This window comes from Elgaria multicarinata, chromosome 13, assembly GCF_023053635.1.
Source record: "Elgaria multicarinata webbii isolate HBS135686 ecotype San Diego chromosome 13, rElgMul1.1.pri, whole genome shotgun sequence".
In the NCBI taxonomy this organism is placed as follows: Eukaryota; Metazoa; Chordata; class Lepidosauria; order Squamata; family Anguidae; genus Elgaria; species Elgaria multicarinata.
The window spans coordinates 8,456,655-8,483,814 of NC_086183.1; the positions used below are offsets into that span (position 1 = coordinate 8,456,655).

At 48.5% G+C, this 27,160-nt stretch overlaps 2 protein-coding genes across 2 annotated transcripts in view; both read left to right on the plus strand.

Moving 5' to 3' along the window:
• PPT1 (palmitoyl-protein thioesterase 1) overlaps positions 1–27,160 on the plus strand; it is a 276,709-nt gene that overhangs the window by 247,162 nt on the left and 2,387 nt on the right. The gene's annotated exons all lie outside the window — the stretch shown is intronic.
• ELOA (elongin A) overlaps positions 51–27,160 on the plus strand; it is a 31,286-nt gene continuing 4,176 nt past the window's right edge. The window contains 14 exon segments of the mRNA XM_063140811.1: positions 51–160; positions 6,818–6,874; positions 7,747–7,865; positions 10,463–10,514; positions 10,516–10,875; positions 10,877–11,347; positions 11,349–11,450; positions 11,452–11,484; positions 11,487–11,675; positions 14,805–14,919; positions 16,581–16,736; positions 20,410–20,507; positions 25,014–25,194; positions 26,697–26,808. Of these exon segments, the coding sequence (XP_062996881.1) occupies positions 89–160; positions 6,818–6,874; positions 7,747–7,865; positions 10,463–10,514; positions 10,516–10,875; positions 10,877–11,347; positions 11,349–11,450; positions 11,452–11,484; positions 11,487–11,675; positions 14,805–14,919; positions 16,581–16,736; positions 20,410–20,507; positions 25,014–25,194; positions 26,697–26,808 (2,117 nt within the window). The 5' untranslated portion in view covers positions 51–88.

Genomic DNA, 27,160 nt, shown 5'->3' on the forward strand with positions numbered 1-27,160 from the left:
TTCGGAAGGAGGGAAGCCCCGAGTCCTCCTGGGTAGGCGGTGAAGCAGCAGCCACTTCCGCCGTGAAGAGGCCTCGCCAGCAGTAAAAATGGCGGAGTCGGTGCTAGAAGTTGTAGGGAAGCTGCAGTCGCGGCTGTCGGGCAATTCGGAGCCCAAGAAGGTAAAGGGACCCCCTGAAGGGAAGGGGGAGGTAAAAAGGGGGCGGAGGGGGGCGACCTGTGGTGGCCAAATGGCTTGGGGGATTCTGGCCAGCTGGCCGGGCGACAAGGGCCCTCATAATGAGGGCCACAGTGAGGCAGGCGGAGATTGGGGCGGGGGGCGATTCGCCGGAGGGGGCTGTTTTTAGGGGTGGGATGACCGCCTTGCAGGTAGACCTGGCTGGGGTGGGGGCTCCGTGTGAGCGCGGCGGATCTGGGGTAGAGGTGCCTGTTTGGGAGAGCATCCCCGCCTCACCCCTGCTAGAATTATGTCAAGGGGGAGGGTTTCCTTTTTCAGAACTGGGAGATCAAGAGACCCTCCTTCCCCAGGGCTTTTCCCCCGAAGTGGGTTGGCGGATGTCAGAGCTCGGTTTCCAAGGGCACGTACTTTTAATGTGTATTAAGTTACCACCTCACCACCCCTCCCAGGACGCTCTCTTTTTTTAATGGCTGAACTCCGATTCGGGGTGGTTGTAACGAGGGGCTCTGTTTTGAAGCCCCCTACTCCACCCCTCTCCATTGGACAGTGTGGAATTTTAATTTGTGTTATCGATTTGTCTGTCGAGGACCATCTCTGGAAGGGTGGCTGTTCTGGATCAATGCGTGTGTCAAAGTTATCTTGGCTTGAATGTGCGATGTTGGGATTGTAGCCCCCAACCTACTCATCCATATCAAGTTGGACGGCACAGAGAGCTGAAGGAAAATCTCTGTGCTTTCAGAACTATGTCAAGCCTTTAAAAATCACTCTGGGCTAATGCAGAATCACTATCATCCTCTGTTTTTTGGACTTGCAACAACTTTACATGTAAGAAGCCTGACAAAAAGTTATCTTGCAACTTTGTTACTTTTACCAACAGCAGCAATGAAAGTGGTAGGGGAGGGAAAGTCAAAGTGTGTGAAGAGGTAGCTGGGCTAAGTGATCTTCAATATATGCCAGAAGGATATATGCCACGGAAAATGCCCAGGGTGTCTAGGGCAGACATAGGGGGTGGCTAGTGACTCTATGAATGATTTACAAGAAAAAGAAGGCAAGGAGGCGGACAGAGAAGGGCTGGATCACCCAGCCTCCCCCCCCCCCCGGCTCATAGAGGGGTGTATCTCCCCCCGCCCCCGACAAATCCATATAACTTTGCATTCTCTGAACAGCTTCTCATGTCTTTTCATTGAACTGATTTTAAGTAAGAGCACAGGAGAGAACAGTTGCATGATGTGTAATGTGTTTCCCCAAACTGGAGCTTTCTGGGTGTATTGGACTACACCTCCCATCACCTGGCTGGGGATAATGGGAAGTATAGCCCAACACATCTGGAGGGCACCAGGTTGGGGAAGGCTGCTCTAGAGCAATCTTAGTTGTTTCTCTGCTCGAAAATTAAATTAACCACAGATAGATGTGGTACTTCAGAACAATAATAAAAATAATGCTTTGGCCCGTCCTGAAAGGTGCCGATTTGGGATATGATATCTTTTGTCCAAAATCCCCCTTTACAAAGTTGCCGCTTTAACCAGAAGAAAGCCGGAGCTATAAAAGGAAGGAAAACTCCAATCCCTTTACTCTGCTTAATTCTTTCTAGCTGCATGTCTGCAAATGTGTTTTTGTTTTTCCTGCGGTGTGTATTTTCTGAGGTGTGTGCTTGCATGCATCAGATAACTGCCCCAGAAAATCTACTTTAAAAGAAACAAGTGACACTTCATCTTGGAGGTGAATTCAGGCAACCATTTCCCCATATGACAGCTTATCAAAGTGTACCTGTGACTGTGGGGTACATTGCGATAGTCTGTAATATCCTTGCAAGAGGTGAGGCAAATGTTGCCTCTCCCCTGCTTTACTGGATTTCTGAGTGGGTGCAGATTTGTGGCAAAATTATCCGTGCTGTTTTGCAAGACGCTGCAGATAAGCAACACCCTGCGTTGGCTGCACGTGCACTGTAGGAACATATACCACTTGGTAAAAGGGCCATCCATGGTCCAGAAGAATGGTGTGGGCCGGGTCAGGGGCAAGTTTGGAAACCAGCAAGACGAGCTTCCACTGGCAGAGAAAGCACAAGTTATTTTGGTACCCACAGCAAAATTAATAATGTTGCTCTACCCCACCATGCACCTTTGCCCATGCTGACTGGAGGAGGGAGGTCATTCCCTCAACAGTTTTCTTCTCTTACTTCATAAGTCATCAACAGGAAGAGGCTTCGATTGGGAAAATCATGGCAGTTGGTGCACATGCATCCCAGACCATGTTGTCCTGAGGCCTCCAATGTTTTCCAGAGTAGCCCAAGTCCGTCCCAAATTCTGGCACCTGAGGCAGCTCCCTGTTCTTTCTGTAGGGCTGGACCCACCCAATCCCCAAGGCAATTGCACAGACTCCCTTTGCAGTGTAAACTTATTTAAGAAATGATTTTTGCGAGTGCCATTTCTTTGCTAAATATTGTTACTTTTATACCTGCCTAAGAAGAAGAGTCACTTGAAATGCATTGGCCAAACAAATTGCAATTTGTGCCCTTTTTTTTTCTTTTTTTTTTTTGAGGTCTCCTCTCTCTTTGTATCAGGATTAGTGCCTGACAGTCCTTGGCAGATGTAAAGGAGGACAGAGTTCCTTTATCTTTTGTAGTTGTGCAAAATAAGAGATTTGGGCAGGCGCTGCTTTTTCAGCTCTGCAGGACAAGCTGTACCTGGAAGACCACCTTCTGCTACACAATTGCCAGAAATACAGGAGCACCTTTCTGTGCCTCTGGTCACCCTCAGGAGAGAAGGAGAGATGAATGTATGCAGTTAGAACATAAGAAGGCCCTCTCCCTTATTGCCATCTTCTGAGCCTCCCTTGGAGTAGGCACCCAGAGGAGGACCTAGAATGTAAGCCTATGTGGCAGGGTCTTGCTATTTTATTGTTTTACTCTGTACAGCACCATGTACATTGATGGCGCTAAATAAATAAATAATAATAATAATATAATAATGTTGAGCATAGTGTACAAGTAGGTTTGTATCGGGAGAGGCATTCTGTCGGGTATCGAGGTCCCGAGCCGTGTAAGGCTGTATAGGTTAGAACTGGCACTTTGAATCAGGCTCGGTTATCCATGCTCTGGTAGCTTCCAAATTAGATTCTTGTAAGGTGTGATACAGGGTGCTGCATTTGAAGACAGTTCAGAAACTGCAGCTAGGGAAGACTGCAGCTGCCAACTTACTAGCTGGGGCCCAGCATGATGATCCTGTTACGCGTATGCTATACCAACTGCCCTGGCTCCCACTCTGTTTCCATCCTAACCCAGAGTTCTGGCTTTCGCCTTCAAAGCCCTTCTTTCATGGCTTAGGACTGAGAAGGGGAATGTGTGGCCCTCCAGACGTTGTTGGACTGCAGCTCCCATCATCCTTCACCTTTAGCTGTGCTGTTGAGGGCTAATGGGAGTTGCAGTCCAACAATGTCTGGAGGGCCACAAATGTCTGCGGCTTAGCAGCAGAGCCCCCACTTTGCAGGCAGAAGGGCCCAGGTTCAATCCTTGGCATCTCCAGGGAGGGCTGGAAAAGCTCCTACCCGAAACTCTGGAGAGCTGCTGCCAGCCAGCGTCGACGATACTGGGCTGAGATGGACCAGGGGCCTGACTCAGTGTAAGGGAGAGCCCTGTGTCCCTCCACACCTAGCTCAGCACTAGGGAACTTGATAACGGCAGCTATCGCCGTTCTCCACATGTATCCACCTGTACATTTAAGACCTTCAATGGAGGGCCTCTTGCGGGTGCCCCCACCCACTGAGGCAAAGCATGTGGCCATGAAGGAGTAAGGCCCTCTTTTATAAATCCACTTGTGGAACACTCTCCTCTCACAGCCACCTACTTCGTCCTTTCGGTGCCAAGCAGCAACCTTTTAAAAATTATTTTCCCGAGCGTTTGACCATTTTCATTCCACTGACTGCCTTGGGCAGCTTTGATGATAGGTTTTTATTTATTATTTATTTATTTTATTACAACATTTGTATCCCACCCTATATCACCAGGATCTCAGGGTGGCGTATCAGAACAGTGTAAACATAAATAATATACACAGGTAAAAACGTATTAAGTCATTAACAAATTAAAGCCAGTCGAAGTTTTTTCAATGCAGTAAAAATAATTAAAATCAATTAAAACTATATGTAGCCACGGAGAATTTAGCCCTCAAAGAGCCATGTTTTAACTTGGCACTGACATCATCATCATCATCATCATCATCACGATAATAATATTTATTTCTTACCTGCCTCTCCCTTTGGACCCCTTAGTAAATGAACCCAGCGTCGGCACCAGTAGGGCCTCCAAGGGGAGGGTATTCCACAATTGGGGTGCCACAACAGAGAATGCCTTCCCTCCCACAACAGATTGGTTTTTGTATTTGCATTTTGTTTTTATTCTTTTTGTATACCACCCTGGGAATATAATTGAGGAGGGGTATAAAAATATTACTACTACTACTACTACTACTACTACTATTTCTTCTTACATTGCTTACATTTTTAAGGAAAAAATGAGGGCATTGAAAAGTTGCAATGCTTTGTTGCATACGCAAAGAGCTGTTATGTATATGGAAGTGTCTGTCCTCAGGATAGTTCATTGCAACTTTGAAAGCTGCCCGAATTGCCTGGCATTGTATCCGTTCATGACTAAACAACTGTATAAAGTTGTGCTGCGTTTTAAAAATGGAAAACTTTCAATGGAAAAAGAGCAGCGGAAAATGTTCCCATTATTTAAAATGTTCCACCGCACAGTATTGGTGTGTGGAGGCTTAGCCTAGGGTGGGGTGCAGAGGGGTGGTGGAATGGAGTGGAAATGGATAGAGTATGCAGGCAGAGAGAATCCCCCAAATTTGCATGGGGGACGGAAGGGGACTTTGTGCCTTTTGCCCTGCCTCTGAACTCACTGGGCCTCAGGCCAAGTTTGATTCAAGATGGCCCTTGCCATCAGTGGTTCTCTTAAGAGGTCTTGATCCAGCAACTGCTTGGTGCTGACGACTTCTGGCCCTGGCTATTCCACCGTCCTGATTCTTTACAGAGGAGCCACTGCAGTGAAGGGTTAAAGGCAGGGTGCTGTCTTTCTGAGATGTTGGAAAGCTTCCAGTCTATTCTGGGGTGGGTCGGGGAGGCGTAGTAATTCAACTGAGAGAGGGGTGTGTGTCCTGGGGCCCTCTCTTGCTGCAATCTGCAGGATTCTTTATTTATTTTATTTTATTTATTTAAGGATTTTTATGCCGCCATTCAGCCAAAAAAGGCTCTCACGGCGGCTTACAAAAGTATTTCTTGACAGTCCCTGCCCACAGGCTTACAATCTAAAAGACATGACACAAAAGGAAAGGGGATTGGGAGGGAGGAGGAGGAGGGGGGAAAGGAAAGCAAATTCAGGCACTACAATCTTAGTTGGAAAGTTCAGCAGTTACAGTTGGTAGCAGGAGGGAGGGGGCTCTCAGCTGGAGCTGGACCCAGGCACGGTGGAGAGGTGCCTGGCTGCTGCTTCCTCCCTCACTGGTGGCGTCTCCAGAGACAGTTGTAATAAACCATTCTTGCTCTGCATCTCTTGCCCTCAAAAGGCAACTCAGTATCGGAACCATATTATATCTGTCCTGAAAGAACTGCACTCATTGCCACTTGTTTTCCTGGCTCAATTCAGGGTCTTTGTTTTAATCTTTAAAGCCCTCTAACTGGCTGTCTAAGGGACCTGGTTATGAACCTGGCCAGTTATTAAGAACACGGGCGGGAGGGGGCTGTTGCACTCGTGTCCTGCTTGTGGGTCCCTGATCAACAGCTGGTTGGCCACTGTGTGAACAGAGGGCTGGACTAGATGGACCCTCGGTCTGATCCAGCAGGGCCCTTCTGATGTTCTTAACATCTGCAGGAGATGTGCTCTTGTGGGCATCAGGACCCTCAGAGCCTTGTTTGTCAGGCAGGCATGAAAGGGCTTTCTCCTGTGTCACTCCCAAACTCTAGAATGCCCTCCCCAAGAACTGCAAAACTAGGCTGTTACCCAGAGGACCTTTTCTTCTGTCGCCCCCAGACTGTGGGATGGCCTGCCAGAGGAGATTCACCAACTTAACTCTCTGAGTTTAAGACAGCTTTAAAGACTAGCCTCTTCTGGCGGGCCTACCCAGATGAATTTTAAACCAAGAATTTTAAGCTGTCTCGATTGTTATTTTGATATTGTATTGTTTTTATATGCTCTTTTATTTAATTTTGTGTATTTGATTTATATTGTATTGTTGTACTAATGTTATTCCCCACCTCAATTCAAAGGAAGACACAGTTAAGAATTATTATTATTATTATTATTATTATTATTATTATTATTATTAAAATTTGCCCCCTCTTTACTTTTAGAAAAGGTATGAAGACTTTTTAATTTAGCCTTTTAAATTATGTCGTGGTTTTCCTGATTTTTTAAATAGTTGTTATTATTATTATTATTTTAAATAGTTATACACCGCCTTGATGGCTTTTCAGCAAATAAGATGGTATAGAAATGTAAATGATAATGGCTGATTTGCCTCTGTGCAGCTGCCATCGGAGCAGCTTGATGGGCTTGTTTTCTGCCCTCCTTGCATTGCTGCTACAAGGGAGAGCTCCCTTCACATAACAGATGTCTCAGCCCCTTTTACTTTTGTCTCTGCAGCTGATGAAGAGTCTGAAGAGGCTTTCTGAGTTGCCTATCACGGTTGATATCCTTCTGGTAAGAGCCTTTTCATAATGGTACTTTTTATACCCAGAAATGTAATCGCTGTGGAGATCCGGAGCGTCGCTGACAAGACTGAGGTCCAGTGGGTTATGAAGTCTACGCGTCTGGACAGAGGTGCACAGCCTGTCTTAAGGCATAGTCGCCCGGCCTCTGAAGTGTTGGTGATAATTTTTAAAGCCTTAGTTTGGCCTTCCCAAGTTCCATTATCTCTGACCATTAGCCATGTTGGCTGGGGCTGATGGGAGTTGTATTCCAAACCTCCTTGACAGCTTCCCCAGGTTGGGGAAGCATTGCCCTAACTGGTTTGGGGCCAGGATATTTAAATGGACCACCTTCTTCTGCCTGATCCTGTCCTCCAAGGTACTTAAGTCATCAGTGGAGGCTCCACTTCACATCCCTCCATTGGAAGCAGGTTACTGGGAACACAAAGCAGGGCTTCTTCTGCTGCAGTGCCCAGATTGTGAACTTTTTATGCTTGGCCACCTCTGTTAACTTTTCGATGGATTAAGAAGGCTGTTTTGGGGGGTTAGAATAATTTTGCTCACCCAAGATATATTAGCTCTTTTTTCTTTATCTTTTGGTTAATTTCTTTTTAGTGAGTTTTTTATTTGATTGTATTTTGATGTTTTAATCTGATTGTTTTTAGCTGTTTTAAGGGTCCCTTTTGGGACTAAAAGGTGTGGTATAAATCTCTAAATAAGCCAGCTTTATTTTATGGGGTGGGGAGTGCCCCCCCTTCCCCCGGTAATGTTACCTGCCCTGCCCAAGATCTTTCAAGATAACACAGGATACATACATAAATGAACTGCATATTGCCTATCCACTGTTGTCAAAACCTGAACCAGTTTTCTCTATCCCTTCTGCAGGAGACTGGGGTGGGGAAGACTGTGAACGGTTTACGGAAACATGAACAGGTTGGGGATTTTGCCAAAAATTTGGTGGCGAGGTGGAAGAAGCTGGTGCCTGTCCCACAGGAAACAGAACGGTAAGCTGGATGTATCCCATGGACATGCTGGATGCTGCCTTGGAGGCCTGGACTTCATCTGCTGAAGGCACATCTTGACCGAGAATAATGAAAAGCGTACTCTTGTCCTTTGCTTCGGTTGAGTGGGAAGTGGGCTGCTCTATGGAATATGCAACATGTGGTTGAATCCTGAGACTTCTCTATGTTTTGGGGGAAGGGTCATAGCTCAATAGTGTCGGACCAGAATTCTCAGGGAGACTATTTATTAAGCAACAAACATCTCTTCTACCCGAAGAGAGTCTAATCTCTTGGAAACTTCCCCCTAGGCAAAACTATGCAAACTAAGCGAGACAATTATCTGATCAAGGAGAACAGGAAGCCTCTTCCCAAACGCCTGTAACTTCAGAGAGCCTGGTGTGGAGGCAGGTTCTGGCACAATCCTAGTAGGACCAACCTTCTCACGCCTTCCTTCCGCTCCGTGCATTTTAGCTTCCGGCGGACCCTAGCATCAGCTAGCTTGTCGGGGTGCTCTCCTCTGGAAGAAAGCTCACTTTCCACCGGGTGTGTAGGATTTAGCCTTGAGGAGATAAGCTCTGGAGAGGGCTGACTCCCAGCTGATGAATTGCCTGCGAGAGCTTCCTCCCCCACTGGTACAGGCTGGCTGGTGTCTGGCGCCGCCTCCTCTAGTTCCGAATCTGATTCTGATTGATTACCTGAAACACCTTCTCCCAAAACAGAGGCAGTAGGGTTAGACATGACACCTTCGACAACAGCTGAGCTGCTGCGTTTTGCACAAGCTCTAGCTTCCAGAGCAGCCTTAAGGGCAGACCCACATGCAATGCATTGCAGTAATCCAGTCTTGAGGTTACTAGTGCCTGTACCACTGTGGCTGAGCTGACCCTGTCCAGGAGAGGCTGTAGGTATAAGGGAGCTTCCTGTGTTCTGCTGGGTAGAACATTTGTGTTTGTCTCTTTTTGGCCCCATCATATCCTGCTCAGCAAAGGTGTTGCAAGCACTGGCCATCCCACCAGCGTTTCCCAAATACGTGATATTTAAGACGTTATTTTTTCTCTCTCTGTACTTTCTGCACTTTTTTCGTTGGCACTATAACTGGAAGTATGTGCCAGTCTTACAGTTAAAAAAGTGTTACTTGTTTAGACAACTGCAACTACAAATGTACCTTTTACACCAAGGGTGGGTAACTTAATTGTTTTGGCTTGCAATTCCCATCAGCCCTAGCTAGCCTAGCCAATAGCGAGGGATGATGGGAGTTGTTGCTCACTGTTGCTTTGGGCAAAAGGTAGGCTATACATGTTTTGATAAAGAATTATCTGCCTTTGGAGGAGCGCCTCGTCCCATTTCTTTTATAAAACTTGACAATCTGTCATCCTAATTGGAGAGAGATGAGCCCAGAGCGGTGATTCGCTCAGAGACACAACAGGCTGCATCTCCACATAAGGAGGATCTGAACACACTCAGTATGGAGAGGCTGCAGAATCACCCGCCTCTAGTGGATGCTGGCTGGGAGGAAGCAAGGCTACAGCACTGACTCGCACAGAGGGACAATGGGCACCTTCTTCTGAGGCCAAGCAATGTGATGAGTCCCTAAGTCTTGTGCAGTCAAATGATATGATTGCCTTCAATCCAGAATTGGGTGCTGGAAGAATTCTCCGCCTCCAACCGAAAAGGAAGCACAGCCAGACACTTGGGATGGCGGCAGGCAGCTTCCTCGGCTTGATTACTCCTTTAGGCTCATGGGAAGCTTTTAATTATTTTATTTATTTTTATTTCAGCACCTTAGCGATTCTCTCCCAATGTGCCATCTGGGACTTGCTGACATAGTCGCTGATGAAAGAAAGAGCACTGAGAATTGCCACAAAGGAAGGCAAAGTAGATTAGCCTGGTGCTCCAGGCAGTGACTAAATGTGTGTTGTAGGGTTACTCGGCTTGCAGAGGGCTGCCCCACATCTGCCCCAGCTTTTTTCCATGCTTCCTTTGAGGCGATCACAGCAGATGGATGCCAAGTTTTGCCTGTTTTGAATGAAGTCCACCGAACACTAATCCCATGAATCGATAAAACTTACACCCATTTTTCTTAAACTCCATGACTTGTGTGTTGTTATTTTAATTCTGCAGAATTTTAAATAGTGCCTTCTAAACTTAGAATTTTTGGGAAGTGTTGATAGCGGGAGGGAAAGTAAGAACCTAAGACAAGCCCTGCTGGATCAGAGCAAGGGTCCATCTAGTCCAACGGTGGCCAAGCAGCTGCCCACGAGAAACTCACAAGCAACAACACCCTCCCATCCAAGTTCCCCAGCAGCTGGTGTGGCATTTTTGGTGAGGGAATACGGTGGAAAATACTCCCGAATATCAGGGAATTTCATAGCCACATGAAAACATGCAGGCTGCGTTTTCAGCCATAAGGACTAGAAACCTGGTCCCCAAAATCTAATGAGGAGGCTCTGCAGCAATTCTTCATGGGGAGAAGCAGAGGAGCCAGCAGCCCTGGCTGCATTCCGTTTCTGCCTTAGTGAAGGAGTTGGGATTAGCCAATTTTGGAGGTTGACTGTTTCTGTGTTGGGTCTCTGACCTACTACTCTTTCTTTCTTTTTTTAAAGGCATAACCTTGAACCTGTAGAGCGCAGCTACGACCGCAGCATCTCTAGGAAACCGGCCGCGAGAACCTTCCCCCAAAGAGGACGAGGAGGTAGAACAGGACGTGCCCGAGGCTTACCAGCCTTCCTGCAGCCAAGTGTACGAGCCAGAATACGGAGCGAAAAAGTCCAAGAGGTACTCAGAGCCCGAGAAAACCCATCAGACTGTGAGTTACGGCGTTCCGGAGGGCAGGGCGTGGGGCAGAGAGTCCCCGGTGCTCTCCTCCGACCAGGAGTGCTCTGACTATGGACACGCGGCCTCGCCCGAGCCGAGTGAGAGCCCTCAGGACCTGTACGTGGACCTCTGTAGAGCTGAGGAGCAGGAGAGGGAGCAGAAGTCCCTTAGCCGGAAGGCCCCTAAAGGCCACGGCTTTCAGGGACCGGCTGGAGGGAGGTCACGGCAGGACCCTCAGCGACTCCCAGGACAAAGCCGGCTCAAGTCGGAGCAGAGAGCACAAATCTTCTCACAAGGAGAAGCAACGGACAGAGGCCAAGGGGGAGGAGCGCGGTCCCGATTTCATGCTCGAGAGGCTGCACAAGGGCTCTTCGAAGGAGCCCCTCCGAGAAGCTGCCTTGACAGGGGGCAGCAAGGAGCGGCTGAAGGCCTCGGACAGCACCAAGCGAGAGAAGAAAAGAGACGGCGGCCCCAAGAAGGAGAGGCCACCCTTTGACTCGGAGGAAACGCCGGAGGACCACGCAAAGAAGCAAAAGCTGCAGGAGCCCGAGAGAGCCAAGTCGGAGAAGGTGAAGCTCGGCTCGGAGGCTTCGCACGGAGAGCGGGAGAGGCGGAAGCCCGAAGCGGAGGCCTCCAGTAGGAGCAAAGAGAAGAAGGCTTCCGGCAGCGTAAAACCCCCCGGAGGGCAAGCCCAGAGCCTCTGAGTCGAGCAAGAGGGCGGTGGGCTTCTCCCCTCCGAAACCTGGGGAGGGGGAGTTGGAGGACGAGTACGAGCAGCCCCACCATGTCCTTCGAGTCGTACCTGAGTTACGGACCAAGCCTCAGAAGAAAAAGAAGAAGGTGGCAACGGCGGCCAAGGCCCCAGCACCCGTCCCGGAGAAAGACAAAGGGCACAGCAGGCAGAACGGTTCCAAGTCCAGCGCCAAGAGCTCCGACGCCAGCCGGAAAGCCCCCAAGCCCCCAAGCGAGAAGAAGCCGTCGGGGGGGTCCAAAGCGAAAAAGGTGAGCCCGTTGTTGGGGTGGGGCTGCTTCCCCCCACCCTTAGGAGGGGGAATTGCTTGCCCGGAGGTGTGTTTTTCCAGGAGGGAGGGGGAGCAGATCCAGGCAGCGGAAAAGGGAGCGGTGGACTTGACCTATGGGACACACAAACTCGGTGGGATGTTCACGTGTGTGCATTTATATATTTATTTATTTATTACATTTTTATACCGCCCAATAGCCGAAGCTCTCTGGGCGGTTCACAAAAATTTAAAACCATCATAAAACAACCAACAGGTAAAAAACACAATACAAAATACAATATAAAAAGCACAACCAGGATAAAACGACGCAGCAAATTGATATAAGATTAAAATACAGAGTTAGAAGAGTAACATTTAAATTTAAGTTAAAATTAAGTGTTAAAATACTGAGTGAATAAAAAGGGTCTTCACTCAGACATGTGCGTGCGCAAACCAGGCTGAAGCGGAGGTGGCCGTGTGCTGTGTGGCTCCTGGTTGTTTCAGCGATGGCTTGTGCCCCTTCTTAAGGAGGGGAAGGCATTCTATTTGGGCTTTTCTGATCAGGCACCAAAATTTATTTATTTAGCTGTACACGAGATAAAATATGTCCGGCAGTTTACAAATATGGAATAAATACTCTTAATTCTAATAAAAGATCGGGCTGAACTCAAAAGGGCATAACAATAAATCCTTTATAATCATGCATGTGGAGTCTGCCCTGTCTTCTTCCTGGGAGTGACACACTCTTGCATGGCCGAAATGTTGTACTAGGGATGAGTGGGGGATCAGGACAAAAAAAGGTCTTTCATCCCCCCCCCTCCCCCCGGTGCACATGGCACGTTTCTCAGCACCTGGGCTATCTGGACGCTTGGGAATCTACCCCTTTGCTCCTATTGGTCCTTATGCCTGGAACGCCCTCCCAGACTTCATACGTGGCAGCACCTTTCTTCCCCCCCCCCCCCACCTGCAAGTTCCACATCAAAATAGCATGTGCAAAGCCTTTGCTTAACTTTGGTAACCTCTAGAGCAGCTTTTCTCAAAGGTCTCCAGATATGATTAGACTACAACTCCAGCCCACTTACTTTTCATTTCATTTCATTTCATTTCATTTCATTTCATTTCATTTCATTTCATGTCTTACATTTTTATACTGCCCCGTGGCTGAAGCTCTCTGCGATTCACAAAAAATAAAAACATTAAAAATACATTATACAAAATACAAAAAGGAAAGCATTTACAGAAAACCAAACGTGTCTAAAACAATTTGTTAAAACATCAGCCAGGATGATCCAAGAATCAATTTTAAGCTCATTGTATGCTGCCAAATGCCCGAGGGAAGAGGGTAGTTTTAACTTGGCGCTGAAAAGATAGCAACGTGAGCGCTAGGTGCACTTCATCAGGGAGACCATTCCATGAGTTGGGGGGTCACCCACTGAGAAGGCCCTCCTCTTGTTCCCCGCCTTCCGAGCTTCCTTCAGAGGAGGGCCTTAGATGTTGAGTGTAGTATACGGGTCGCTTCATGCCAGGACAGGAGCTCCATCAGGTATTGTGGTCCCGAGCCGTGTAAGGCTTTATAGGTCAAAACCAGCGCTTCGAATTCAGCTCAGAAAACAGAGGCAGCCAGTGCGAGCTGGCCAGAATCGGTCTTATATATTCGGACCTTCTGGTCCCTGTTATCACTCTGGCTGCTGCATTTTGCACAAGCTGCAGCTTCTGAACCGTCTTCAAAGGCAGCCCCACGTAGAGCGCATTGCAGTCATCCAGCCCTTCAAGCTCTGGACTAGATTTCTGCTTGTCTGAAGCGCACGTGCTTGGCTGGGATGAGTTCGTTGGGAGCAGAGTGTGTGGAGCCCTGAGGAGCAAATGTGCTGCCCGAGGCATCTTCTCAAGGGGCAGAACTAGCAGGGAAATGCATGCAGACGCCTTGCTTCTTTCCCCGTGGGAGAAATTGTGGGCAAAACATCCCCAGGAGAGCCCCTGTTTTGCATTCAGACTCAATCCCTGGCATCTCGGGTGAAAAGCATCAGGTGACAGGTAAGCTTGACCCTAACTTTTGCCCCTGGAGTCCCCTGGAGTACTGCTGCTGCCGCCAGTGACAGACTGAGTTGGACTAGACAAGCGTCTCGTTGGACCTGGAATACGAGGCGGCTTCTTGCTTAGCTTCGTTGCTCTGTCCTCTCTTCTCTCTGCTCATTGCTCTCGACTCCCCTTTCTTCCCTCTGTTGTCTTCCCCCACAGTCAAAATGAAGGTTGCAAACTCCTTGGGGCAGAGACCTTTTAGCTTATGTTGCTCTGTAAAGTGGCATTTGCCCTGACCACCATGCACAAACCATTTTCCAGCCCAGATAGTGGCACAAGTTTGAAATGATATAGGATGCTACCATAGCCACTGGTGTCTCTTGTTGCCTTTGGCTGGATTTCCTGTAGATGCTGGTGGGATTTCACTGAAAATGGCCTGATTCCCCAGCAAATCTGAGGGCACAATCTCATTCCCTCTAGCTGAAGCAGTGGGCCAGAGAGATTCATTCTTATGTGTAACCAGCTGTTTGATGTGCCTTTGGCAAAGGGTTGGATCCAGATTAATGCCGGAATACCTGCCCTGGGACAAATGGACTTTCCCCCCCTGGCAGTCCCTCCAGACGCCTGAAAATGCTATTCAGAAAGTCAGGGGCCCCTGCTGAATTGGGAGGGGAGAGCTGTGTTGTGGGATCCCACTCCCAAATTGGGCGAAGGTACAAGCAGAGTCCTTCCTCTTACAGGAGGCAGATCCTGGATCCAATCCCAGGCTTGTAAATGGCATCTTATTTGGTTACCTGTGGCGAGTAAAAATTTCCTATAGGCGAGCAGGAAAGGAAGCTGTTGGAAAATGAAAGAGTTGCTTTCCCCCCTCTTAGGCCATTCGTGGACCACATGTGACTAACCAGGGTGTGTGTATGTAAGTGTGTGTGAGAGAAGGGAGGGTTATTTTTGTAAACCGCCCAGAGAGCTTCAGCTATTGGGCGGTATAGAAATGAAATTAAATTAAATTAAATTAAATTAAATTAAATTAAATAAATAAATAGTAACATTTGTGTGGGCTTGTTTTGCAACGCTTGCCTTTCTTAAGAGCACGTTATTTCCCTCTCTCCAGATCCTCATTGACGTGGTGCCAACGCTCCCGGACATTCCCTTGCCCCCAATCCAGGCCAACTACCGCCCGCTTCCTCCGGTTGATTTGATACTCCCCACCCAGCCAAAGAGGAAAGGTAATTTCTAAGTTGCAACAGGACAGAATGGGCTTGAAACAATCTTTTGCTGTTTATTGGTGTTGGGGGAATGCTGGGAGCAATAACTTTCCTGTTTTCATCTGTGGCTGCTCCCTTTGCCCCCTACGGGCCTCCTTCAGGCAGCTTAGAACAACGAAAAGCAGCAATAAACCTTAACAGCTCTGTTCTAAAAGGGGAGGGGGGGCTGGAAGCGCACAAAACCCATGAAGAAGACAAAAGCCCAAGCAACCCAATGCCTGAGAACACCTAATAGAGTGAACAGCGTCAAAAGACCAGGTAAAGCTCTACCCCAAAAGCGTCTTGCAACAGAAACGAGTTTGCTTGTCCCCACCCAACCCCAAAGCCTCTAAAGAATTTGCCCCACAACCATCATGGGGAAGAGGGTTGCACATGTAGGTGCCAGGGAGTCCCTCTCCAAGTGTCCAGAGCAGGGCGTCCCTTGAACTGTGTCCTGGGAAACCCATATGGGAGGAGGTGCACTCGGCCACTTTGGACTTAAGCCCTCCCGGATTGAGGAGCAACGGGCTTGATTTTGCGTCAGTCAGATCTGGTTGCTCACCCTTTAGAAAATGTAAGGACGTGCTTAGAGATCCCTTCCTGGATCTCATTGGCTGATCCCTTGGCTCATTCTGAAACGCAAGCATGGCTCTCTAGCCACCCCCACCCCCCTCGGCTTGGTATGCAGTTTCGTTCCTGTGTAGTTCAGTTCCACGTCCATCAATACTTGGCCAAGGAGCAGGTCCCGAGGTGGAGAGGAAGCCTAGCCTTTCCCCTAACGAAGAGGAACGCCGTCCGTGTTTCATTCCAAAGCCCTTTGTTTTTCTACCGTTTAGTCATGAGGCCAGCCTTCCTCAACCTGGTGCCCTCCAGATGTGCAGGAATATGACTTGGGGCTGATGGCAGTTGTAGTCCAGCACATTGGCCGTAGGTTGGGGAGGGCTGCAATAGGATCACAGGCTGCGTTAGGATCTTCACACAACCCAATTGAATTGTGTTGTATTATTATTATTATTATTATTATTATTATTATTATTATTATTATTATTATTACTCAAGGCAGCATATATTCAATAATATAAACTAATTGATACAAATTAAATAGATTTAATTACTATGAGATGGGGGCGATGGCTTTCAAAGGGAATTAGACAAATTCATGGAGCTAGGAAGCCGACCGTGTGAAGGCTAAACGAATCTCTGGGTGTGTTTGTTTATTACCTTTGGATCCTGCCTTTCTCCCCAAGGAGCCCAAGGTTGCGTACATGATCCTCCCCTCTATTTTATCCTCACAACAACCCTGCGAGGTAGGTTAGATTGCGAGTCAGGGACTGGCCCAAAATTACTTCAGGACCAAGCGAGGACTCCTGGCCCAGGCCAACACCTAGACTTTTGCTGGGTGCAGTGGCAGTGCCTTGCTGAGGACCTGGAGCAGAAATTGTGAGTTTCCCTGGGATACCTGGTATGCCGGTGCCAGAGATGGAAGCTGTTCTAGATGGATCTTTGATCTCACCCAATGAGGCAGTTCTTAAGAAAGGGTCCACCCAGCTAGCCTTGAGCTTATTTGCAGTATCTGTATGCAATCTCTGTGCTGGTTTCTGAGACCGAATTCTCCGTTTTTCTTCCCCTGCCTGGTCTCACAGCCCTGTCCTCCCCCACCGAGGAAGACGAGGCTGGCTTCACCGGGCGCAGGCTGAATTCCAAGATGCAGGTGTACTCCGGCTCCAAGACGGCTTACCTCCCAAAGATGATGTCTCTGCACGAACAATGCATCAGGGTCCTCAGCAATAATATTGATTGTGAGTATTGCTGTAATGGGGTGGCGCTGGCTGGCTGATATGTTCTGTACTTCTGCTCATCTAAATGCGACAATGTGCATTTCTGGCTATCCATCTTTGTCCTTATAGCCATCATGCAGGGTTGAAATATTTGCGCATGTACACACACTTCGTGCCAATATTTGCCCTCACCCCGCTGCCACTCTGATCCTCTTCCACAGCTCCTCATCCTAGACTGCCCCCCTCCTTGCAGCCATATTTATTTTGGATCTCGAACCCAGAGTTGAGGGAGGGCGGGGACAGGCAAGGCAAAGGGTTGTGGTGGAGAAAGGCTGCAGGAAGGGTTAAGTACCGTCTTCCTACCAACACAACTCCCTTACAGCCATCTCTGTGTTGCTGTTTCAAGGCAGCTGCGATTCCAAGCGTGCCTCTTAGAAGGTTTAATTTTATTTAGTTATTTATTACATTTATATCCCGCCTTTTTTCCCTCCAAGGAACCCAAGGCAGCGTACATAATCCTCCTTGTCCTCTCCACTTTATCCTCACAACAACAGCCCTGTGAGGTAGGCTGGGCTGAGAGTCTGTGACTGGCCCAAAGTCACCCAGTGGGTTTCCATGGCTGAGTGGGGACTAGAACCCGGATTTCCTGACCCCCAGTCCAACACTTTAGCCACTACGCCACACCCTAAATCCCACTGTGTGCCAGGCAAGATGCACCTTAAGTTAGCTTGAGCTTTCAGGTCTTCCCTGGCGGAGCCAAGAAAAAGCAAAGGCCGTGAAATGGAGGAAATGCCGCTGTTGCAGCAGGATGGCCTCAGAGGCAGCCGCCTCTTCCGAGGGGCTTCTTATTCTGACGGGGCTGCTCAGTATTTGGCCAGCTGAACGTAGATGGGGGGTGTAGGGGGAGAGGGCAGGGTGGGACACGTCCCTCTCCCTGCATCCAAGGGGTCCTGGTCCCGATTGGCGCATCCGGTACTGGGCCAGGCCTGTAGCTCAACAGCGGAGCAGGTTCGATCCCCGGCAGCCTCTCCAGGCAGAGCTGGAAAAATTCCTGCCTGAAACCCTGGAGAGCTGCTGCCAGTCAGTGTCGACGATGCTGGGCTAGATGGACTCAAAGGTCTAACTTGGCATAAAGGGGCGCGACGGCACCAACCTCATACAGAAGGCCTTGCCTCATACAGAAGGCCTTGCCTCATACAGAAGGCCCTTCTCAAGCCAAGCACTAACACTTGAACAACCTGAGGGTAGGGTAAAACACAAGCTTTTCCTCACATGCGAGGGTAAAGGCTAGAATCTGGAAAGGTTCTGCTGTGTATGAAATAAGCTCTGTGTGTGTGTGTGTGTGTGTGTGTGTGTGTGTGTGTGTGTGTGTGTGTATATGTATATATATATATATATATATATATATATATATATATATATGGTGTTTATGATAGTAACTGTAGAGCAGGTGATAAAGCCAAGCAGACACGTGATTTGAGGTAACAAAACAAAATAAAATGTTTATTTTTGTTTAGCAGACCTTAGTTGCTTTCAATGCCAGTTAACCTGCTTAATGTACTAGTTCAAATAGATACAGTAATCTTATCTCCATTCACTCTCCACACCACTGGACAGTCTCCTGACTGAACAGACCCTAACTCCCTCAACTCAAACTAAACTCACAATCTCCTCAGCCAACCCATTTATACTCCTCCCTCCCTCCCTCCCTCTCACAGCGCCATCAGCCACACCTACTCCGTCCAGCATTCCGCACTCACTAGACATACACACTCCCAGACATACCTAAGGGTGGTATCGCCACAAGGGGCTTCCTGGGTTCCTAGCCAACTGAGGAGGCCGCCACTCTGGTTGCCTTTGCCAGCCATGGAAGGCTTTCTCCGCTGAGAGATATTTTAAAATAGGGTCAGAGGGATAGAAATCCCTCAAATAAAATGAGCAAATAGGCAGGAATGCAGCACTTCCCCCACCTGTGCCCATAGAGCCTTGGCCAGTGGTGACTTTCAGTGCACGAACTGAGGTTCGTTATGACCAAATTCAAATTTATTTGTGTAGCAAAAGCCGTTACAAAGAAACAGGACACATAGAAAGAAGAGTAAAATACACATCAGTTTAAAATAATGTTAAAACCCAACTGTAATGGCTTACTCATCAATTCAGATCAGCTTATTGCAAATTTCTCTCCTTCAGATTGCTGCTCTGAAGGCAAACTGGGCCACCTTTTCAGAAACCTGGTGCAATCTGCCCCCCAGTAAGAAGTTAATCAAATTCCCATCAGAACAGCCTAATGGCAGATTTAAGTCCCTGAACAAATCTGATCTTAAATCTTTGTAAATTGGACAATAAAGCAGATAATGAGGGAGATCCTCAGGCACATTGACCCCACATGGGCAGACTCTTTGTTCGTAAGGTTCAGACTGTGCCTCACTCTGGCTCAGGCTTCCCCGCTCATGCGCCCTCCAGATGGACTAGACTGCCACTGTCATCGTTTTGGGAGTTGCGGTCCAACCCGTATAGAAGGCACAAGGTTGGCGAAGGCTGCTACAGATTTTCTTCTTCTGTTCAGACGCCGTGCTAAACCACGGTGGTTAAGGACTTTGAGCTAAATTTTATGGCTTAGTGTGTCATGTGAATCGTGAATTAGCATGTCGTGTGAACCATTCCTAACCGTGGTGGCTACATAACCGTGGTGTAAACACGCTCACTAACTATTTGCTGCAAAAGGGTTAGCGGCCTAACCAGGGCTTAGCGTGTTGTCTGAACAGGCCATGTATCTGGATCAGGCTGCTGCCAAATGTTGGATTTCACACAGAAGCAGGAAGCGTGGGTTGTGCGCTGCTGCTTCCCCCGTTCCCACCCACTCCGCTTCCTCAAACCTTCCTTTGTACTGTCCTTCCCAGCCTCTGTTGGCGCCCCAAGTGGCTGGTACACGCTCCGGACATGTCTGTGTCGCTGTTGACTCTACAGACGGTCCAGGCCCATCCCACAACCCTCCACCCCGCTGTTCACAACCTCGCCCTCCACCTCCGTTTGGCTCTGTGATGGGCCAAGTCCAGAGCAGTCCAAGTCCAATGGACTCGATTCTGTCACCTCTTGATTTTCAGAAGGTGCCGTACACAGTTCGAGACTGCAATACCTGCCGGAGCGCCTCTCCCGACCTGAACATACCCAGACACTACAATAAACGTCTGGAGGCCCCCTCCGAGTGCCACCTCCAAGGGAGGCTCAGAGGGTGGTAACAAGGGAGCAGGCCTTTTCAGTGGTGGCCCCTCTCAACTGTGGAATGCGCTTCCCACTCAGGCCCACCTGGCACCAACACTGTCATCTTTTCGGCACCAGGTTAAAGCCGTCCTCTACTCCCAGGCATTTAATGACATTGGGGCCTTTTATGTTAGTCCTCTAAACAGGTCTCATATTCTATTGAAACTCTTTTTAGCTGTCTAAGTTGTTGTAAACTTTTTATATGGATATTTTATGCTATATTTTATTATCTTACGAATTGTTATAAACTCCCCAGAGAGCTTCGTCTTTTGGGCAGTACAGAAATTTAATAAACAGTAATAATAATACAGTGGCCAGTACTTTAGCGCATCAGGCCAACCACCTTTTTGCCCGGTCTTGGGCGGTGGGTGTACCTTGGAAAAAGAGCTGAGCCTGATGTCTTTCTCGCCCCCTGCCCCTTCTTTGCTCGCAGCAATCTACGAAGTGGGGGGCGTCCCTTATTCTGTCCTGGAACCCGTCTTGGAGCGCTGCACCCCGGAGCAGTTGTACCGCATTGAGGAGTGTAATCACGTGAGTGCTCTGAGGTCATTTGGGGGCGGGCAGGGAGCAGGAAGCGTCCGCGTTTGTTGCCATGCATCACCACTGCCGCCTCTGGTTGGGGCCGGCACTCGCTACGAGACTAGCGCATGGCGCCATACGGCTCTGCAGCTGCTGCTCTGCCATAAACACCAGCATTTAACTTATTTACCTGCATGCCCGAAAGGCTGCTGGAGTGGCTTTACGTCTAGTCCGCTGCACAAGGCAGCCTGTGCCTCAGGCTTACTTCAGGCACGACACGCAAGGAAAAAGGGACGGGAGGGCAGAGGGGTGAAAATAAATGGTTCTTTGCGTAAGGCTGGTGGAACGGGCTCCTTGTTTCTCTCCTCTCCCTCCGTAGAACTTGATGGAATCGCTGCTGAGGGTGACCCTTGAGGGAGGAGGCGCTTTCATGGGGGTGGTCTTCAGCAGGGCTGGCAGAATGCCCCCTTCCCCCTTCCTCGTCTCCCTGCCACCCTATCTCCCATTTCGGATGGGCTGGACCTCGCCCTGACTTCCAGCACCCACAGTTGAGGGAGGCTGTTGCTGCCTGTGAGGAAGTTTCCCGGATGGCGTTGGGCACTTGTGTCATGAAGAAGGGACTAAGCCATGAGCCAGAACCTCGCTTGGCTCAAAGTTTTCTGCGCAGTCCAACCAAGCCTTAGGAAAGCCATTCTGTGAACCACCCAGAGAGCTCCGGCTATTGGGCGGTATAGAAATGTAATAAATAAATAAATAAATAAATTCTTCTCCCTTGGCCCCACAGCTGAAATGGAGGGGAAATCACACCGTCCTACCTTACAGGGCTGTTGGGAGGATTGGAGCAAATGCATCCAAAGCACTTGAGTAAAAAAACACCCAAACACTACATGATGCCAAGGGCTATTAAATTAAATGCAGCTACTACATTAATTGCAGGGCACAAGCAAAATCCAATAAAGATAAACACAACCCGGTGTCATATAGACCTGTATCACTATTGAATGTAGATTATAAGATTTTTACAAAAATATGGGCTAAACGATTAAAAGAGGTAATTAATTAATCTATAGGTGCAGATCAGTGCGGCTTTTTTAAAAAATAGATTTATTGCAGACCCAATATGGAAAATATTTGGCCTAATCAATATTTGTAAAAAAAGAAAAAACCCAACAATAATTATGACATTGCATTTATATAAGGCCTTTGACTCGGTTAATTTAAAATTTATAACAAACCTACCAGCAGTATATAACTTAGGACAGAAATTCAAACATATAATCGAGGCAATATATACACAATCAACAGCAAAAATATGATATAATGGAATAGAAACGGAGGAATCATAGAATAGCAGAGTTGGAAGGGGCCTACAAGGCCATCGAGTCCAACCCCCTGCTCAATGCAGGAATCCACCCTAAAGCATCCCTGACAGAAGGTTGTCCAGCTGCCTCTTGAAGGCCTCTAGTGTGGGAGAGACCACAACCTCCCTAGGTAACTGATTCCATTGTCGTACTGCTCTAACAGTCAGGAAGTTTTTCCTGATGTCCAGCCAGAATCTGGCTTCCTTTAACTTGAGCCCATTATTCCGTGTCCTGCACTCTGGGAGGATTGAGAAGAGATCCTGGCCCTCCTCTGTGTGACAACCTTTTAAGTATTTGAAGAGTGCCATCATGTCTCCCTTTAATCTTCTCTTCTCCAGGCTAAATAGGACTACACTCAGGAATAAGACAAGGATGCCCTCTATCCCCTCTTTTATTTACAATGGTAATAGAATTTTTAGTAGGTAGAATAAGGATGAATAAGGATATTAAAGGAATACAGGTAGGTGGGGAGGGAATTTAAATTAAACTTATATGCAGATGACATTTTACTTTCAATGCAGGATACGGAAAATGGAATAAAAAAACTGACAGAAGAACTAGTGCAATTTCAACAGGTGGCAGGTCTAAAAGCAAATATGAAGAAATCAGATCTATTATGCTTAAATATAAGACCTCAAAAACAAATAGAAATCTCAAAAAAAAAAGGGGGGGGATTTCAGGGCACAACCACTAAATGTCAGTGTCAGTGTGCCAGCGTAAACTGCTCTAGCGCAATGCCAATAGCGTTAGCTGGCCTGCCAATTGCCCTTGGAAATGTGAAGCACTAATTGCGGAAATTCTGATCCCCAAAGTAGCCAGTATCTTGTGGGGTTTGCGGCAGGTCATGTGCTTTTTAAAAAAAGGGGGGGAGCACAGCACAGTTTTAACTCTGTCTCTGTGTGTGTGTGTGTGTGTGTGTTTACTCGAAGTAACAGACTCTTAAATATCATGCTATTATTATTTTTTTGCAGAGGATCCCTAAGACAAGCCTTCCCCAACCTGGTGCCCCCGCCTGGGGATGATGGTTGTTGTAGTCCAACACATGTGGACGGCCCCTGTTTGGAGAAGGCTGCCTAAGCGTGCACGTGGATTTTGCCTTATTCTCTCTGCTTCCTGCAAGGAAAGACCTTCTTGCAGCACAGTTAGAATGGAGGTTTTGCCAGGCTTTTCTTCTCGGTCGGATTCAGCAGAGGGAATCATACTTTGCATGTTGGTCAACAGCTGCTGCTGTTCTAAATGAGCCTCTGGGGTATAACTAGAGATAAAAAGAGACAGAGGTGCCACATGTCTCTGGAGGGGGGGGGGAAACGCACCCCTTAATTTTTCGTGCTCCAAAGAGGATGGAACTCACCCTCCCTAGACACCAGGAGGCAGGTGGTAGAGGCGCTCTGTTAAAGTAAGTGCAGAGGGCGCCACGGACACAGAGTGTTGTGCAGAAGCAACAAAACGGCAACTCCACGTAAGTGCAGCCTGTAAGTGGCTTTCGGTTTCCCAAAAGTGGCCCCTGCTACTGGAAAAGTTACTTTCTCTGGTGGTCGAGCACTTTGACTGCACTAAACCTGGGCCTTTTTTGTGTTCTCTGCCCAAAAAATCCATATTCTACGAGTGGAATAATACCACTTAACGTTTGCATAGTGCATTCAAGTGTTCAAAGTGCTTCACATGCTTTATCTAGTTGTAATCCTTACATAACCCTGTGAGGTAGGTCAGTATTATCCCCCCATATTGCAGATGTGGGGCAGAGGTTGAGAGGGAGTGGCTTGCCTAAGGTGAGTGCGTGGCAGAAGCTGGATTCAGATTTGGGAATTGCTGATTCGTAGCTCAGTCTCTACAGCCGCTACACTTTTGTCTTCTGCGTTACAGGTTTTCGTAGAATTTGGAATTGTTTTATGTATGTATGTATGTATGTATGTATGTATGTATTTATTACATATTTGTACTGGCCAACAGCCAAGCCTCTCTGGGCAGTTTACAATTAAAACCATACTATACAAAATCAAAATTTAAAATTTTTAAAATGTCATGTAAAACCAGAATAAGTTACAGTCCAGGGAAAGCTTGTCTAAAAATATATGTTTTTCGGAGACGTTTGAAGATGTTATATTTTCGGCCTCCCAAACCCACACGGGGGAGGCTTTTCCAGAGTGTGTGGGTCACTACGGAGAAGGCCCGCTGTCGAGATTCTTCGTGATGACATTCTGTTCATCTCGGAATGACGAGCAAGACCTCCTCTGATGATCGTAAATGTCGTCTGGATGTATATAAGGGAAGGCGGCCTGCTAGCTATCCTGGTCCCAAGTTGTTTAGGGCTTTACAGGATAATAACATAACCTTGTACGTGGCTCGGTAGCTAACAGGCAGCCAGTGCAGTTCTTCTAACACTGGTTTTATGTGGGCAGAGCTAGGTGTCCCAGTGAGCACCTTAGCTGCTGTGTTTTGCACAAGCTGCAGCTTCCAAACCACGCGCATCGGTAGAGTGTATTACGGTAGTGTAACCATGAGGTTACCAGTGCATGAATGACCATGGTTAGGATATCTCTGTCCAGGAACAGGCGTAGCTGGCATACCAACCGACATTGATAATGGGTGCTCCGAGCCACTGAGGCCACCTGGGTCTCCAGTGACAAAGATGGATCCAGGAGCACCCCCAAACTACGGACCTGCTCCTTCAGAGGGAGTGCAACCCCATCCAGAACAGGCAAACACCCCAATTCCCGGACCTGGCAACCACCAAATCACAGGGTCTCTGTCTTATCGGGATTCAGCCTCAGTTTATTAGCCCTCATCCAAACCATAACTGTATCCAGGCACCAGTTCAGAATGTGCACAGCCTCTCCCGATTCAGATGTCACAGAGAAAGAGAGCTGGGTGTCATCAGCATACTGGTGACGCCTTGCCCCAAAGGGTGTGGGATGACTCTGTGGAAGGCAAAATACAGGTGCTGACATATTTCTTCTGTAATAAGGACTGCTCATCTTAAAACTGAGATTTCTCAATTTGGTAAGCTCTGCCCTAGAAGTTGGTTCTTGGCGTGACGAAATTGTGAATGTGTGGAATATGAATAACTCCCAGCGCTGTTAGCAAGGCCATCGCTTCCGGTTCGCTTCCTGGCATGCCCAAACCCTGGGCTCAGCCTTTCTTTGCTCTTGGCTTCCAGGTTTTAATTGAGGACACAGATCAACTGTGGCACATTCACTGTGTTCGCGATTTCAAGAAGGAGAAGCCAGAGGAATTTGAATCGTGGAGGGAGATGTACTTACGGCTGCACGACGCCCGAGAGCAACGGCTGCTCATGCTAACCCAAAACATCAGATCGGCCCATGCCAATAAACCCAGAGGTAGGGTGATGCGCTGGGCAGTCGGGCTGGGCAGCCTTGAGGCAAAATGGGCTAGCGGCTGGGATTAGGAGTAGCAGGGTTTCTTAGTAGCTCTGTGTGCCTTCAGTCGTAGCTTGACAGACAGAAATGTAGTGTCTACCCTGGAATTAATGTGAAGGAAAGCGCTACACGCATTTTGTTTCTGCATGCCAGGCTGAAGTTTAAAGGCGCAAGAGCAGGACAAATAAAATCGCCAACCCTAAAGAGAGTCATGTGGGATTTCGGTCATAGCCAGCCGTGACTCTGAAGGGGCTGTTATGCTGTCATGAGTGAAGTTTGGAAGATCTCGACTCAGTTTCAGCAAACAGGAATCTGTGCTGTCGCTCTTTCGACAGCTGCCTTTAGAGTGGCCAACTGGCCGGAGGAAACTGATCTGACCTGCTCGTGTGTCTTTGAAACAGGAAGCTTTTCGTGGGGCGGAACGAAACTTCACCTGCCCATGTCTGTAGATCTACCTGCTGTGAAGTGAACAGCTGCCATGACCTATTGGAAAGTTGGCAACCCTACTTAGCTGTATAACAGGGCTGCACAACTACGCGGGCCGTGGGTTGTGCACCTCTGCTCTGCTAGGCAGGATTGCCAGCCTCCGTCTTTGGATGGGGCTTGCAGTTCCCTTAAGAGTTATGAGGAAGGCAGAGGTTCCAAAGGTGCAGCAATGGTGTGTGCGTGTGGGGGGGGAAAGGTTCCCTGCTGAAGCTGTCGTGGGTTTGATGCCTTTGACATGATGGAAGCCAAGTCAGTGTACGATGGTACCATCCTAGGAGACCATTGGCCTGACCATTGGCCTGCTAGGGCAGGAAAGATGTAGTGAGGGCCATCAATTGGGATGGCTTTAAAGGGGGGTTAGCTAAATTCCTGGAGGAGAAGGCTATCCACGGCTACTAGTCCAGATGGCTATATGCTACCTCCAGTATCAGAGGCAGTAAGCCTATGTACACCAGTTGCTGGGGAACATGGGTGGGAGGGTGCTGTTGCACTCATGTCCTGCTTGTGGGTTTCCCATGGGCAGCTGGTTGGCCACTGTGTGAACAGAATGCCAGACTAGGTGGACCCATGGGAAGCTCCTTTGGAGTTCTGACTGAAACCCAGAGTGGGTGCACTGTCCCACTGACATCGGAGCCACCAGCCTCCACTGATGGTAGCTATGGAGCTTCACAGGGACAGAGGTCCTAGCTTGGCTCAGTCCGTACGGGCACCGCACAGGCCTGAGGTCTTCCTTTATCGCTGGGTAAACTTCTTCCTGGAGGAGAAGGCTGTCAATGGCTACTGGTCTTCATGGCTTTTTGCTGCCTCCAGTAGCACCGGTAGTAAGCCTCTGTACACCAGTTGCTGGGGAACATGGGTGGGAGGGTGCTCTTGCACTGGTCTCCTGCTTGTGGGTTCTCTTCTGCCTGTGGCTTGGGCGCCTTGCTGGGGGCTTCCTTGCGAAACATGCATGGTCGCTTCATTTTCTCATCTTTTAGGCAGAGTAGCCAAGATGGCTTTTGTCAATTCAGCAGCCAAGCCACCCCGGGATGTGCGAAGGCGGCAAGAGAAATTTGGAACTGGAGGAGCAGCGGTCCCAGAAAAGATCAAGTGAGTCTTAAACGGCATCATCACTCTGTTTTGAACTGGAGGTGGGGGAGGGCCCCGGGAGCAAATAACGTAGGTTGTGCTCCCTACTGCTGAAATCCTCTGCACAAGGTTCCTTGAGGATCAGGCCCGGCCCAATCATAGTTGCCGCCTCAAGCAAGCCCCCCAACACCTGGCTTCTTCTCCCCGTGCAGTTCCCCTCTCCCTGCTCTCGCAGGGCGGCAGCTCCTCTTCCTTTCATCGGCCAGCTGGGACACTCTTCCAAACTAGGCAGAAGGAGGGAGCTGCTGGCCAGGGGAGGGAGGAGGAGCCACCACTGCCGGGCAGCTGCAAGCAGGCAGCTAGAGAGGCGGGC